We start from the raw sequence: 17,218 nt of genomic DNA, 5'->3' as shown, positions 1-17,218 counted from the left end.
GATGGCATCTTTTATTTCAAGCATTCGTTTCAACATATCAAATGTTGAGTTCCACCTGGTGGCACACTCTTGTTTGGGCCTCAGTTCAGGAATCCCCATTTGGCGCTGTGTGGACTTTAGCTTCTGTGCTGCTACTGTGCTTTTGTGGAAAAACTCCACAACAGCCTTCACCTTATCCACGGTTGTTTTGATCACCTTCAGAGCATCTCTAACCACCAGGTTTAGTGTATGCGCCAGACATGGGTGATGGGTCCACTTCAAAACTTTTATGGCTTTGGTGATGTTTGCAGCATTATCACTCACACAGCACACCACTTTGTCCTCTACTTGCCACTCTTTTGCCACTCTTAGTAGCTCCACTGCCAAGTTTTCTGCAGTGTGTCTGTCGGTGAACTCGAAGCAGTCCAGAAGGCAAGATGTCATCTTGTAATCTTCAATAAAGTGGCAAGTGACAGACATGAAAGAGCAGGTTGTTCTGGAGGTCCAGCAGTCAGTTGTCAGGCAAACTGATGGAGCTTTTGTCACCCTTTCTTGCCATAATGCACGTTCTGTGTCATATAGTTTTGGGATCATTGTGGGAAAGTGTTTTCTACTGGGTAGAGTGTATGTGGGATTTAGGGCTTTGGCAAGTTTTCATCTTTCATTATCATCATTTGTCCTCACAATGGATGAGGGGGATGGGGATCGAGTATCATGTTTAGGTATCTTCTTATTACTGTGCTGTTTGGCTGGGGTCATCAGTTTAGGTAAAAACTGACTTATTTTGCTTTGAGTTGCAGTAGGAGAGGTTATACTTGCACGCATGGGGATGGCAGTAGACGTTACAGCAGCTGTTGTTCTGGTATGAGACACACCAGGATCAGTAGATGGTGAGCTGGCTTGCCCTCTCTCCTCTAACTGCACTGTAGGATGGACAGTTCTTGTATGTCTATGCAGGTTTGTGGTGGAACCTGCTCTTATAGTGACCTTCGTTTTGCAGTGAAGGCACTCTGCTTTCTTGTTCCCAATATCTTTAAACTGCAGCCAGATGCTGCTTCGCTTTCTAGTGTCACTCATAGTTAAACGACACGACAATGCAAGACGCACACACGCTCCTCAGTCCGCTCTGTCTCTCTCTTCACTTGCAGTGGAGTCAAGTGGTGTGTCTGCCCCGCCCCCTCTCTGTTTACACATCCTTAATTCTCACGTGAATGCCGCATGCTGGTCGCCATGCTGGCCAATCATAACAGACCTCTGTGAAAGTGAAACCTAAGCAGCGAATGGGCAAAAAACTGGGAGCCGGCTCTCACTCGATGCGAGCCGGCTCTTCTGATTCACTACAAAGAGCCGGCTCTCAGAGCCGATGCTTGTGCGCATGACCCATCACTAATAACCACAGAGTTTCTAAACATATTATAATGCACCACCCAGCAGACTGTCGACTATTTGCGTTCATGTTGTCATGCGGCGTCACGCGGTTGCTAAGCTAATCGTTATGCAATTCCTTCTCAAAGTCAGGGTATGATGCCGCGTTGACGTGCTGGTCAGAACCAGGAAACTCACATTTTTCCCGACATGCTAACTGGTTGAACGCGGCACAAGTATAACTACAACCATTAGCAAATCAGAAATGTCCGAGTCGCCTAGTTCCGACTAGCACGTGAACGCGTCATTAGTCGAGAAACCTGCCTATTTTCCTCGAAAACACGTAATGTCACGATTCCAAAGCTATACGATTTTACAGAAAAACAAATTAATTATCTCACATCTCGGAAAATATTTGTAATGTTGTACTTCTTGTTGACGGAATTCATACTACTGTTGGGTTTTTGAGCTTGTCCGAGAATCGCCCAGAATGCACCGCGCGGCCACTGACGACGCATTGACGAGTTCAACGGCGTTTCCCATCTCCTCCAAAGTGTCTGTTATAATTGACACCTATCCATCTGTTGTGTGAGTGTGCATGGAAATGGTTAACCGGATGGTAACAGCGGGTAACTCGGTAACTACAGACGCCACGGGAGCCCGCCCAGGGTACATAAACATAGGCGTTGCTGGTCCTGCAGGTGTGCTAAGCTAGCTATGTAGCTATACATGATCTGATGGGAGCTGCATTGCCACGATACTTTAGTTTTGATCGATAATTGGATATTAGAGACTAGTACAAATCACCCACAACACGTCTGCAGTATGAAGCTAACACGGAAGTTGGTCCTGGCCAAAGCCAAGGCCTCGGATCTGGACAGTGTCAAGAAACTCAACTGCTGGTAGGTGGGAGGACAGATGGGTTAGCTAACTAGCCGATATGCAACTATTGGATGCTAGCTAGCTGACAGTCCCCATTTCTCTAATGTGTCCAATGTTTTCTCTTTCAGGGGCTGCAACTTGACAGACGTGAGTATGATTGTGTATTCTCAATTTCTATGTTTGTTTTTTGCTGTTCTGGGTTGACAGAAAATAATAAAAAATTCCCAGTTTAAGTGGTTAGCTAGCTAGCTAACTCATTAGCTTTGTCTCAACTCTAAAGTTCTCTTCCCTCTCTTCTCTTCCCTCCCTCCCTCCCTCCCTTCTCTTCCCTCCCTCCCTTCTCTTCCCTCCCTCCCTCCCTTCTCTTCCCTCCCTCCCTCCCTTCTCTTCCCTCCCTCCCTCCCTCCCTCCCTTCTCTTCCCTCCCTCCCTCCCTCCCTTCTCTTCCCTCCCTCCCTCCCTCCCTTCTCTTCCCTCCCTCCCTCCCTCCCTTCTCTTCCCTCCCTCCCTCCCTCCCTCCCTCCCTCCCTTCTCTTCCCTCCCTCCCTCCCTCCCTCCCTTCCTCCCTCCCTCCCTTCTCTTCCCTCCCTCCCTTCTCTTCCCTCCCTCCCTCCCTCCCTTCTCTTCCCTCCCTCCCTCCCTCCCTTCTCTTCCCTCCCTCCCTCCCTCCCTTCTCTTCCCTCCCTCCCTCCCTCCCTTCTCTTCCCTCCCTCCCTTCTCTTCCCTCCCTCCCTCCCTCCCTTCTCTTCCCTCCCTCCCTCCCTCCCTCCCTTCTCTTCCCTCCCTCCCTCCCTTCTCTTCCCTCCCTCCCTTCTCTTCCCTCCCTCCCTCCCTCCTCTTCCCTCCCTCCCTCCCTCCCTTCTTTTCCCTCCCTCCCTCCCTTCTTTTCCCTCCCTCCCTCCCTTCTTTTCCCTCCCTCCCTCCCTTCTTTTCCCTCCCTCCCTTCCTTCTCTTCCCTCCCTCCCTTCCTTCTCTTCCCTCCCTCCCTCCCTTCCTTCTCTTCCCTCCCTCCCTCCCTTCCTTCCCTCCCTCCCTCCCTTCTCTTCCCTCCCTCCCTCCCTTCTCTTCCCTCCCTCCCTCCCTTCTCTTCCCTCCCTTCTCTTCCCTCCCTTCTCTTCCCTTCCTCCCTCCCTTCTCTTCCCTTCCTCCCTCCCTTCTCTTCCCTCCCTCCCTCCTCTTCCCTCCCTCCCTCCCTCCCTCCCTCCCTCCTCTTCCCTTCCTCCCTCCCTTCTCTTCTCTGCCCTCCCTTCTCTTCCCTACGTCCCTCCCTTCCTCCCTTCTCTTCTCTTCCTCCCTTCTCCCTCCCTTCTCTCTCTCCTCCCTCCTCTCTCTCTCTCTCTCTAGATCTCCATCTTTACCCAGATACCCCACATTGAGGTCCTGACTCTCAGGTTCGCTATCTACACACCCACACACACACAGGGCTGTTATGGTGACCGTATTACCGCCACACCAGCGGTCATGAGTCATGATGACAGTATGAAAAATGTGTGCACTCACTAACTGTAAGTCGCTCTGGATAAGAGCATCTGCTAAATGACTAAAATGTAAAAAAATAGTTTTTCCATGTGACCGTTTAGTCACGGTAATTAGGCTTCTCTGTAGCTCAGCTGGTAGAGCACGGCGCTTGTAACGCCAAGGTAGTGGGTTCGATCCCCGGGACCACCCATACACAAAAATGTATGCACGCATGACTGTAAGTCGCTTTGGATAAAAGCGTCTGCTAAATGGCATATTATTATTATTATTACTGATGCTGCTGCTGGTCATTAGTAGCCTACCAAACTTGCTAACTGCCTGGTACTCAGCACTCTATTGTCCCTCTAATCACTGACATCAATGCAAATGTAATCGAAAATCTACTCAAACACTTCATGAGAGCCCATGAGCTCATGGTGTGCAATATTTCTATAGGCTATGGAGTAGCGGGAGGAAACAGAGTGATGGCCTCTATTAAAAAGAGGAGGATCCCATCAGCTTTCTATAATCAAATCAAATCAAATCAAATCAAATTTTATTGGTCACATGCGCCGAATACAACAGGTGCAGACATTACAGTGAAATGCTTACTTACAGCCCTTAACCAACAGTGCATTTATTTTAAACAAAAAAGTAAGAATAAAACAACAACAAAAAAGTGTTGAGAAAAAAAAAAAGAGCAGAAGTAAAAAATAAAGTGACAGTAGGGAGGCTATATATACAATAGAATAAAGTGACAGTAGGGAGGCTATATATACAGGGGGGTACCGTTGCATAGTCAATGTGCGGGGGCACCGGCCAGTTGAGGCAGTTGAGGCAATATGTACATGTGGGTAGAGTTAAAGTGACTATGCATAAATACTTAACAGAGTAGCAGCAGCGTAAAAAGGATGGGGTGGGGGGGCAGTGCAAATAGTCCGGGTAGCCATGATTAGCTGTTCAGGAGTCTTATGGCTTGGGGGTAGAAGCTGTTGAGAAGTCTTTTGGACCTAGACTTGGCACTCCGGTACCGCTTGCCGTGCGGTAGCAGAGAGAACAGTCTATGACTAGGGTGACTGGAGTCTTTGACAATTTTGAGGGCCTTCCTCTGACACCGCCTGGTATAGAGGTCCTGGATGGCAGGGAGCTTTGCCCCAGTGATGTACTGGGCCGTACGCACTATCCTCTGTAGTGCCTTGCGGTCAGAGGCCAAGCAGTTGCCATACCAGGCGGTGATGCAACCAGTCAGGATGCTCTCGATCGATGGTGCAGCTGTAGAATTGGAGGCTATGGAGTAGCGGGAGGAAACAGAGTGATGGCCTCTATTAAAAAGAGGAGGATCCCATCAGCTTTCTATAGGCTATGGAGTAGCGGGAGGAAACAGAGTGATGGCCTCTATTAAAAAGAGGAGGATCCCATCAGCTTTCTATTGGCTATGGAGTAGCGGGAGGAAACAGAGTGATGGCCTCTTAAAAAGAGGAGGATCCCATCAGCTTTCTATAGGCTATGGAGTAGCGGGAGGAAACAGAGTGATGGCCTCTATTAAAAAGAGGAGGATCCCATCAGCTTTCTATTGGCTAGGCATACTATATTTATTTCTCAACTTTCCTAATATTAAGCACATTGCTTCTCTTTACAACAGGAGTATAGCCTACCCGGCTGGCATGAAAATGAATCATGGGAAAAGCGTCCTCCATTCGCTATTTAAGTGCATAGATGTATTTCTTTCATGTATTTCTTTCCCCTGCCCCTGTTTCGAGACAGGTGCATGATAATGGTCCATTCTAAATCAAAACAAATGTCACACATGTATTATTTAGTATATGTAAAGATTAAATCAAGAATAGTCTGATGGGTGACAATATTAGCCTGTCGCTTGTGAATTATATATTATCACTTGTGAATGATACCCAGCTTAAGGCAAGAAACAAAGCCTTTTTTTGCCAACTTTTTAGAATCATAGTCGCACACCTCATGTAGCCTAGCCCATAGTCCTATATGTTTTGATAAGGTTTGTTTTACAACTAAAGTGGCCAAATAACTTCTTAAAATGAAGCACATTAATCTGCTTTACAAGGGGTTTAGAGCCTAACTGGCATACATACACAGCGCGTGAGTTTAAAGTTTGGGGAAGATAATTTTCACCATAAAAATGCACATTTATAATAAAAGCATTACATGCATAATTGCATTTGCGGTCACTTTTGATAATGGTGTTTTTCCCGCTAATGGAACATTCCCGCTTATAGCCTACTGCCGTGTGCGCATTGCTGAGCTTATAATGTGAAGAAATTGCCTAATAGTTTATAAACATTTTAAACTAAACGTTCTGATTTGTTGGGTCAGCCACATTGCGTAAAAAATGTTTTTTTGATGCTAGTGGTTGTATTAATTTGGGCTCTATTGCATCCCACAACTGTCCCAGACTATGTTTGGAATATTTATTTCTCTCACAGAATAGAACAGGTCGACTTTTGTACTATGGGGATAGTAGATTGACATTGGCTAGTGCTTTTGCTGTTCGTTAGGCCGACTCAGCTTGTTGGCTGACGAAAAGTAAATGTGGACAGTTCTTCCAATATCTTCAATATCTGCCTCGGAATTGGATAAGGACGCACGCAGTTGTGTCTGTGTTCACTTGTAGCGTGTGAGAAAGACCCGATCACGTGATGGAGAGCCATGTGAGTGAGAGGTGCTTCGGCATGCAGCCGGGAGAAGGGAATTATAATTATTATATTCAGCCCAAGGGCACAACAGCCACTGGCCGCAAAAGGCATGGATATTTTTAGGGGGCATTACGGCCACACAAAGGGGATGCCGCCGGGAAATTGGAGGCATTATCAAGTGCTTGTCAAATTGTGAATGAGAGACTGATGAAGTGTGTGCAGCCTGCGCAAAAAACTTAGCAGAGCTCATGCCTTTCATGCAACTTTTTTCAAATCATCATTAGTCGCATCATGCAGCCATATAATGTATTAAAAATCGAAACATATAGAACAACTAAAGTTACATAAATAACTAAATTAAGCATATAGGAGGACCTGTTTCTTTGTTAACCGCTCAACACAGAATAGCCGCATGTGCGCACTTCCTCAAATCATTTGGAGAAAATATCCTTTCTATTTTATTCAGCTTTGTTCAATTGTATTCTTCATACTATAAAATAATATAAAATAAAGCCACGGAATTCTAAGCTAATCTTGTCTGCTAAATGAACTAGTGTAGCCCACAGCCATAAGGCATAGCCAGATCAGGACCTAACATAAGGACAACTCAGAGGATGCTATTCTGCTCTTCTCATTTAGACTAATTAACGGTCAATTACCATGAGACCACCAGTTATTTGCTTGACCAATCACCGGCTGACAGAATGTCATGACCGCCACGGCCCTACACACACACACTGTGCGCTGTTTGAGAGGAGAGCAGGTTTAGTTGTACTGTGTACACTACGTTGTATGCTGTGCATATGATAAATCAACTTTGACCTGCATTAACCAGGTCCTCTCTCTCTCCAGTGTGAACTCCATCTTGTCCCTGTCATCTCTGTCGGGGTGTGTGTGTCTGAGTGAGTTGTACCTCAGACGGAACCTCATCCCTTCTCTCTCAGAGCTCTCCCATCTCCGCCCCCTCACACGCCTACGAGTGCTCTGGTTGGCTGAGAACCCCTGCTGCGGAACAGACCCCAGCCAATACCGTCTCAACGTGCTGCGAAGCCTGCCACACCTACACAAACTGGACAACCAGGGTCAGTGATCTTCAGCTGGGACAATGATGTTTGTGTTTTGGGGAAGGATGCTGCTAGGACTTATATCCTACAGCATAACCATAGGGCTCCATTTGGTGTTTTGGGCCGTTGCTACTGTGTGTGAAGTGACGTGTGTGTGTGTGTGTGTGTGTGTCCAGTGGTGACAGAGGAGGAGCTTGCTCTCGCTCGAAAGGAGGGAGAGGAGATAACCACACCCCCTGCCGCCGCCCAGAACCAGTTCTCGACCAGTGGCCAGCCAGAGAACATCAGCTCCACCAATGGACAGACAGAGGCGGAGTCAGAGAACGACCCCCTCAACTACAGTATGGAGGAGACCAAGTAAGACCCGCTCCCTTTAAACGTACAAACACACACACACACCCCATTAACCCTAACCCTGTCTCCTAACCATCTACAGTAAGATCCGGGAGCAGTTGGGGATGAAGCCTATTCCTAGGGACAAGTTCCCCTCCCTCTCCTCCCAATCACCTCGACCTGCAGCTAGGAAGGTAACAGACACTCCTCTACTATCCAGACACTCCTCTACCATCCAGACACTCCTCTACCATCCAGACACTCCTCTACTATCCAGACACTCCTCTACCAACCAGACACTCCTCTACCATCCAGACACTCCTCTACCAACCAGACACTCCTCTACCATCCAGACACTCCTCTACCATCCAGACACTCCTCTACCATCCAGACACTCCTCTACCATCCAGACACTCCTCTACCATCCAGACACTCCTCTACCATCCAGACACTCCTCTACTATCCAGACACTCCTCTACCAACCAGACACTCCTCTACCATCCAGACACTCCTCTACCATCCAGACACTCCTCTACTATCCAGACACTCCTCTACCATCCAGACACTCCTCTACTATCCAGACACTCCTCTACCATCCAGACACTCCTCTACCATCCAGACACTCCTCTACTATCCAGACACTCCTCTACTATCCAGACACTCCTCTACCATCCAGACACTCCTCTACTACACTCCTCTACCATCCAGACACTCCTCTACCAACCAGACACTCCTCTACCATCCAGACACTCCTCTACCATCCAGACACTCCTCTACCATCCAGACACTCCTCTACTACACTCCTCTACCATCCAGACACTCCTCTACTATCCAGACACTCCTCTACCATCCAGACACTCCTCTACTATCCAGACACTCCTCTACCATCCAGACACTCCTCTACTACACTCCTCTACCATCCAGACACTCCTCTACCATCCAGACACTCCTCTACTACACTCCTCTACCATCCAGACACTCCTCTACTACACTCCTCTACCATCCAGACACTCCTCTACCATCCAGACACTCCTCTACCATCCAGACACTCCTCTACTATCCAGACACTCCTCTACCATCCAAACACTCCTCTACTATCCAGACACTCCTCTACCATCCAGACACTCCTCTACTACACTCCTCTACCTTCCAGACACTCCTCTACTACACTCCTCTACTATCCAGACACTCCTCTACCATCCAGACACTCCTCTACCATCCAGACACTCCTCTACTATCCAGACACTCCTCTACCATCCAGACACTCCTCTACCATCCAGACACTCCTCTACCATCCAGACACTCCTCTACCATCCAGACACTCCTCTACCATCCATACACTCCTCTACTATCCAGACACTCCTCTACTACACTCCTCTACCATCCAGACACTCCTCTACCATCCAGACACTCCTCTACTATCCAGACACTCCTCTACCATCCAGACACTCCTCTACTACACTCCTCTACCATCCAGACACTCCTCTACCATCCAGACACTCCTCTACCATCCAGACACTCCTCTACCATCCAGACACTCCTCTACCATCCAGACACTCCTCTACCATCCAGACACTCCTCTACCAACTATCCAGACACTCCTCTACTACACTCCTCTACCATCCAGACACTCCTCTACCATCCAGACACTCCTCTACCATCCAGACACTCCACTACCGTCCAGACACTCCTCTACTATCCAGACACTCCTCTACCATCCAGACACTCCTCTACTACACTCCTCTACCTTCCAGACACTCCTCTACTACACTCCTCTACTATCCAGACACTCCTCTACCATCCAGACACTCCTCTACCATCCAGACACTCCTCTACTATCCAGACACTCCTCTACCATCCAGACACTCCTCTACCATCCAGACACTCCTCTACCATCCAGACACTCCTCTACCATCCAGACACTCCTCTACCATCCATACACTCCTCTACTATCCAGACACTCCTCTACTACACTCCTCTACCATCCAGACACTCCTCTACCATCCAGACACTCCTCTACTATCCAGACACTCCTCTACCATCCAGACACTCCTCTACTACACTCCTCTACCATCCAGACACTCCTCTACCATCCAGACACTCCTCTACCATCCAGACACTCCTCTACCATCCAGACACTCCTCTACCATCCAGACACTCCTCTACCATCCAGACACTCCTCTACCAACTATCCAGACACTCCTCTACTACACTCCTCTACCATCCAGACACTCCTCTACCATCCAGACACTCCTCTACCATCCAGACACTCCACTACCGTCCAGACACTCCTCTACTATCCAGACACTCCTCTACCATCCAGACACTCCTCTACTACACTCCTCTACCATCCAGACACTCCTCTACTATCCAGACACTCCTCTACCATCCAGACACTCCTCTACCATCCAGACACTCCTCTACCATCCAGACACTCCTCTACAATCCAGACACTCCTCTACAATCCAGACACTCCTCTACAATCCAGACACTCCTCTACTATCCAGACACTCCTCTACTATCCAGATACTCCTCTACTACACTCCTCTACCATCCATACACTCCTCTACCATCCAGACACGCCTCTACTATCCAGACACTCCTCTACTATCCAGACACTCCTCTACCATCCAGACACTCCTCTACCATCCAGACACTCCTCTACCATCCAGACACTCCTCTACCATCCAGACACTCCTCTACCATCCAGACACTCCTCTACCATCCAGACACTCCTCTACCATCCAGACACTCCTCTACCATCCAGACACTCCTCTACCATCCAGACACTCCTCTACCATCCAGACACTCCTCTACCATCCAGACACTCCTCTACTACACTCCTCTACCATCCAGACACTCCTCTACCATCCAGACACTCCTCTACCATCCAGACACTCCTCTACTAACCAGACACTCCTCTACTATCCAGACACTCCTCTACCATCCAGACACTCCTCTACTACACTCCTCTACCATCCAGACACTCCTCTACCAACCAGACACTCCTCTACCATCCAGACACTCCTCTACCATCCAGACACTCCTCTACCATCCAGACACTCCTCTACTACACTCCTCTACCATCCAGACACTCCTCTACTATCCAGACACTCCTCTACCATCCAGACACTCCTCTACTATCCAGACACTCCTCTACCATCCAGACACTCCTCTACTACACTCCTCTACCATCCAGACACTCCTCTACCATCCAGACACTCCTCTACTACACTCCTCTACCATCCAGACACTCCTCTACTACACTCCTCTACCATCCAGACACTCCTCTACCATCCAGACACTCCTCTACCATCCAGACACTCCTCTACTATCCAGACACTCCTCTACCATCCAAACACTCCTCTACTATCCAGCCACTCCTCTACCATCCAGCCACTCCTCTACCATCCAGACACTCCTCTACCATCCAGACACTGCTCTATTATCCAGACACTCCTCTACCATCCAGACACTCCTCTACCATCCAGACACTCCTCTACTATCCAGACACTCCTCTACTACACTCCTCTACCATCCAGACACTCCTCTACCATCCAGACACTCCTCTACCATCCAGACACTCCTCTACCATCCAGACACTCCTCTACCATCCAGACACTCCTCTACCATCCAGACACTCCTCTACTACACTCCTCTACCATCCAGACACTCCTCTACCATCCAGACACTCCTCTACCATCAAGACACTCCACTACCGTCCAGACACTCCTCTACTATCCAGACACTCCTCTACTATCCAGACACTCCTCTACCATCCAGACACTCCTCTACTACACTCCTCTACCATCCAGACACTCCTCTACCATCCAGACACTCCTCTACCATCCAGACACTCCTCTACCATCCAGACACTCCTCTACCATCCAGACACTCCTCTACCATCCAGACACTCCTCTACCATCCAGACACTCCTCTACCATCCAGACACTCCTCTACTACACTCCTCTACCATCCAGACACTCCTCTACCATCCAGACACTCCTCTACCATCAAGACACTCCACTACCGTCCAGACACTCCTCTACTATCCAGACACTCCTCTACTATCCAGACACTCCTCTACCATCCAGACACTCCTCTACTACACTCCTCTACCATCCAGACACTCCTCTACTATCCAGACACTCCTCTACTATCCAGACACTCCTCTACCATCCAGACACTCCTCTACCATCCAGACACTCCTCTACAATCCAGACACTCCTCTACTACACTCCTCTACCATCCAGACACTCCTCTACCATCCAGCCACTCCTCTACCATCCAGACACTCCTCTACCATCCAGACACTGCTCTACTATCCAGACACTCCTCTACCATCCAGACACTCCTCTACTATCCAGACACTCCTCTACTATCCAGACACTCCTCTACTACACTCCTCTACCATCCAGACACTCCTCTACCATCCAGACACTCCTCTACCATCCAGACACTCCTCTACCATCCAGACACTCCTCTACCATCCAGACACTCCTCTACTACACTCCTCTACCATCCAGACACTCCTCTACCATCCAGACACTCCTCTACCATCAAGACACTCCACTACCGTCCAGACACTCCTCTACTATCCAGACACTCCTCTACTATCCAGACACTCCTCTACCATCCAGACACTCCTCTACTATCCAGACACTCCTCTACTATCCAGACACTCCTCTACTACACTCCTCTACCATCCAGACACTCCTCTACCATCCAGACACTCCTCTACCATCCAGACACTCCTCTACTACACTCCTCTACTATCCAGACACTCCTCTACCATCCAGACACTCCTCTACTATCCAGACACTGCTCTACCATCCAGACACTGCTCTACCATCCAGACACTCCTCTACCATCCAGACACTCCTCTACCATCCAGACACTCCTCTACTATCCAGACACTCCTCTACCATCCAGACACTGCTCTACCATCCAGACACTCCTCTACCATCCAGACACTCCTCTACTACACTCCTCTACTATCCAGACACTCCTCTACCATCCAGACACTCCTCTACCATCCAGACACTCCTCTACTACACTCCTCTACTATCCAGACACTCCTCTACCATCCAGACACTCCTCTACCATCCAGACACTCCTCTACTATCCAGACACTCCTCTACCATCCAGACACTCCTCTACCATCCAGACACTCCTCTACCATCCAGACACTCCTCTACCATCCAGACACTCCTCTACCATCCAGACACTCCTCTACCATCCAGACACTCCTCTACTACACTCCTCTACTATCCAGACACTGCTCTACCATCCAGACACTCCTCTACCATCCAGACACTCCTCTACTACACTCCTCTACTATCCAGACACTGCTCTACCATCCAGACACTCCTCTACCATCCAGACACTCCTCTACTACACTCCTCTACTATCCAGACACTCCTCTACCATCCAGACACTGCTCTACCATCCAGACACTCCTCTACCATCCAGACTCTACTATCCAGACACTCCTCTACCATCCAGACACTCCTCTACTATCCAGACACTGCTCTACCATCCAGACACTCCTCTACTATCCAGACACTGCTCTACCATCCAGACACTCCTCTACTACACTCCTCTACCATCCAGACACTCCTCTACCATCCAGACACTCCTCTACCATCCAGACACTGCTCTACCATCCAGACACTGCTCTACCATCCAGACACTCCTCTACCATCCAGACACTCCTCTACCATCCAGACACTGCTCTACCATCCAGACACTCCTCTACCATCCAGACACTCCTCTACCATCCAGACACTAACTGTGTGGTGATTGGGTCTTCCATCCATACTATGTGGTGATTGGGTCTTCCATCCATACTGTGTGGTGATTGGGTCTTCCATCCATACTGTGTGGTGATTGGGTCTTCCATCCATACTATGTGGTGATTGGGTCTTCCATTCATACTATGTGGTGATTGGGTCTTCCATCCATACTGTGTGGTGATTGGGTCTTCCATCCATACTGTGTGGTGATTGGGTCTTCCATCCATACTGTGTGGTGATTGGGTCTTCCATTCATACTATGTGGTGATTGGGTCTTCCATCCATACTATGTGGTGATTGGGTCTTCCATCCATCCATACTGTGTGGTGATTGGTCTGTGGCTTCGTGTGTGTTTCCAGTCCCACACTCTGGAGGCAGTGCTGATGCTGTTGGAAGATCTGGAGGAGGAGGAGCTACGCATCGTTCACACGGCAACCCAAAACAGACAGCTCCGAGCACACACACACCTCAAGCTTACACACACACAACCTGAGCTTACACACACACTACAGGGAGAGACAACCACTGACACACACACACTGCAGGGAGATAGAACCATCGACACACACACACTGACAATCTGCAGGGAGAGAACGCCCGACGTCGAGGGCTGACACACACACACACACACCTATCGACTTAACACTAACACACAATCACACAACACTGAGGTAGACACACAAGTCACGTTTGTGGTCAGCGACCAGAGGGAGACATGCTCCCCCTAGGGACAGATCCAGCTTCCCCTTCCCCAATCCCAACCCTAACCATTACTGGGGGAAATGCAAAACAGACCGAAGGTCAGCGTCTAGGGTCTTCACCCTACTCCGGGCTCACCACACACACACACACACACACACACACACACACACACCCAACCTTAGTACACACACGCTTCAGTATTGTTGGGACAGCCCAAGGAGCCTGAAGGGAGAAGTTGCAGCTAATCTTTGTTGCTATCTATTCTCTGCTAGCATGTTGCTATCTATTCTCTGCTAGCACGTTGCTATCTATTTCTCTGCTAGCACGTTGCTATCTATTTCTCTGCTAGCACGTTGCTATCTATTCTCTGCTAGCACGTTGCTATCTATTCTCTGCTAGCACGTTGCTATCTATTTCTCTGCTAGCACGTTGCTATCTATTTCTCTGCTAGCACGTTGCTATCTATTTCTCTGCTAGCACGTTGCTATCTATTCTCTGCTAGCACGTTGCTATCTATTCTCTGCTAGCACGTTGCTATCTATTCTCTGCTAGCACGTTGCTATCTATTCTCTGCTAGCACGTTGCTATCTATTCTCTGCTAGCATGTTGCTATCATTCTCTGCTAGCACGTTGCTATCTATTTCTCTGCTAGCACGTTGCTATCTATTTCTCTGCTAGCACGTTGCTATCTATTCTCTGCTAGCACGTTGCTATCTATTCTCTGCTAGCACGTTGCTATCTATTCTCTGCTAGCACGTTGCTATCTATTCTCTGCTAGCACGTTGCTATCTATTCTCTGCTAGCACGTTGCTATCTATTCTCTGCTAGCACGTTGCTATCTATTCTCTGCTAGCACGTTGCTATCTATTCTCTGCTAGCACGTTGCTATCTATTCTCTGCTAGCACGTTGCTATCTATTCTCTGCTAGCACGTTGCTATCTATTCTCTGCTAGCACGTTGCTATCTATTCTCTGCTAGCACGTTGCTATCTATTTCTCTGCTAGCACGTTGCTATCTATTCTCTGCTAGCACGTTGCTATCTATTTCTCTGCTAGCACGTTGCTATCTATTTCTCTGCTAGCATGTTGCTATCTATTCTCTGCTAGCACGTTGCTATCTATTGTCTGCTAGCACGTTGCTATCTATTCTCTGCTAGCACGTTGCTATCTATTCTCTGCTAGCACGTTGCTATCTATTTCTCTACCAGCTTGTATTCTGTCTGCCTTTTCTTAATCAGAGTGAATTAGTGTTTTTGCTAACTGCTTTTTGTAAATAAAGAGAAACACTGAAATGATGTAAATGTATTTTTATTTATTTATTGAAGAGTTGACATAATACATACAACAGTTTACATACACTGAACAAAAATATATATATAAACGCAACATGTAAAGTGTTAGTCCCATGTTTCATGAGCTGAAATAAAAAATGTCCATATGCAATAAAATTATTTCTCTCAAATGTTGTGCATAAATTTGTTTACATCCCTGCTAGTGAGCATTTCTCCTTTGCCAAGATAATCCATCTACCTGACAGGTGTGGCATATCAAGAAACTGATTAAAAAGCATGATCATTACACAGGTGCACCTTGTGCTGGGGACAATAAAAGGCCACTAAAATGTGCAGTTTTGTCCCACAACACAATGCTACAGATGTCTCAAGTTTTGAGGGAGCGTGCATTTGGCATGCTGACTGCAGGAATGTCCACCAGAGCTGTTGCCAGAGAATTTAATGTTCATTTTTCTACCATAAGCCGCCATCAACATCGTTTTAGAGAATTTGGCAGTACTTTCAACCGGTCTCAGTACATCAGAAATGTCCCTTTTTCAGGACCCTGTCTTTGAAAGATAATTTGTAAAAATCCAAATAACTTCACAGATCTTCATTGTAAAGGGTTTAAACACTGTTTCCCATGCTTGTTAAATGAACCATAAACAATTAATGAACATGCACCTGTGGAACGGTCGTTAAGACACTAACAGCTTACAGACGGTAGGCAATTAAGGTCACAGTTATGAAAACTTAGGACACTAAAGAGGCCTTTCTACTGACTGAAAAACACCAAAAGAAAGATGCCCAGGGTCCCTGCTCAACTGCGTGAACGTGCCTTAGGCATGCTGCAAGGAGGCATGAGGACTGCAGATGTGGCCAGGGCAATAAATTGCAATGTCCGTACTGTGAGACACCTAAGACAGCGCTACAGGGAGACAGGACGGACAGTTGATCGTCCTCGCAGTGGTAGACCACGTGTAACAACACCTGCACAGGATCGGTACGTCCAAACATCACACCTGCGGGACAGGTACAGGATGGCAACAACAACTGCCCGAGTTACACCAGGAACGCACAATCCCCCCATCAGTGCTGACTGTCCACAATAGGCTGAGAGAGGCTGGACTGAGGGCTTGTAGACCTGTTGTAAGGCAGGTCCTCACCAGACATCACTGGCAACAACGTCGCCTATGGGCACAAACCCACCGTCGCTGGACCAGACAGGACTGGCAAAAAGTGCTCTTCACTGACGAGTCGCGGTTTTGTCTCACCAGGGGTGATGGTCGGATTCGCGTTTATCGTTGAAGGAATGAGCGTTACACAGAGGCCTGTACTCTGGAGCGGGATCGATTTGGAGGTGGAGGGTCCGTCATGGTCTGGGGCGGTGTGTCACAGCATCATCGGACTGAGCTTGTTGTCATTGCAGGCAATCTCAACGCTGTGCGTTACAGGGAAGACATCCTCCCTCATGCGGTACCCTTCCTGCAGGCTCATCCTGACATGACCCTCCAGCATGACAATGCCACCAGCCATACTGCTCGTTCTGTGCGTAATTTCCTGCAAGACAGGAATGTCAGTGATCTGCCATGTTCAGCGAAGAGCCCGGATATCAATCCCATTGAGCTCGTCTGGGACCTGTTGGAACAGAGGGTGAGGGCTAGGGCCATTCCCCCCAGAAATGTCAGGGAACTTGCAGGTGCCT

The 17,218-nt window shown here is 48.3% G+C and overlaps 1 protein-coding gene across 1 annotated transcript; it reads left to right on the top strand.

Moving 5' to 3' along the window:
• Window positions 1-1,843: 1,843 nt before the first annotated feature.
• Window positions 1,844-16,450, top strand: LOC311121455 (cilia- and flagella-associated protein 410-like). The gene is made up of 7 exons (XM_084195949.1): window positions 1,844-2,246; window positions 2,355-2,373; window positions 3,570-3,616; window positions 7,202-7,431; window positions 7,590-7,770; window positions 7,850-7,940; window positions 13,901-16,450. The coding sequence occupies exons 1-7, from the start codon at window positions 2,170-2,172 to the stop codon at window positions 14,153-14,155; spliced, it is 900 nt and encodes a 299-aa protein (XP_084052075.1). The 5' UTR covers window positions 1,844-2,169; the 3' UTR covers window positions 14,156-16,450.
• Window positions 16,451-17,218: the final 768 nt, after the last annotated feature.

Source organism: Coregonus lavaretus (assembly GCF_964263955.1).
Source record: "Coregonus lavaretus genome assembly, contig: HAP1_SCAFFOLD_694, whole genome shotgun sequence".
Taxonomy (NCBI): domain Eukaryota; kingdom Metazoa; phylum Chordata; class Actinopteri; order Salmoniformes; family Salmonidae; genus Coregonus; species Coregonus lavaretus.
Note: the sequence above shows the minus strand (reverse complement) of the source record. Positions and strands in the feature narration are given on the sequence as shown.

Excerpts from the sequence above, each read along its gene's own strand:
- LOC311121455 (XM_084195949.1), top strand. The coding sequence starts at position 2,170 with ATGAAGCTAACACGGAAGTTGGTCCTGGCCAAAGCCAAGGCCTCGGAT. Across the intron at positions 3,617-7,201 it reads ATTGAGGTCCTGACTCTCAG|TGTGAACTCCATCTTGTCCC; the intron begins GTTCGCTATCTA and ends CTCTCTCTCCAG. Across the intron at positions 7,432-7,589 it reads ACACAAACTGGACAACCAGG|TGGTGACAGAGGAGGAGCTT; the intron begins GTCAGTGATCTT and ends GTGTGTGTCCAG.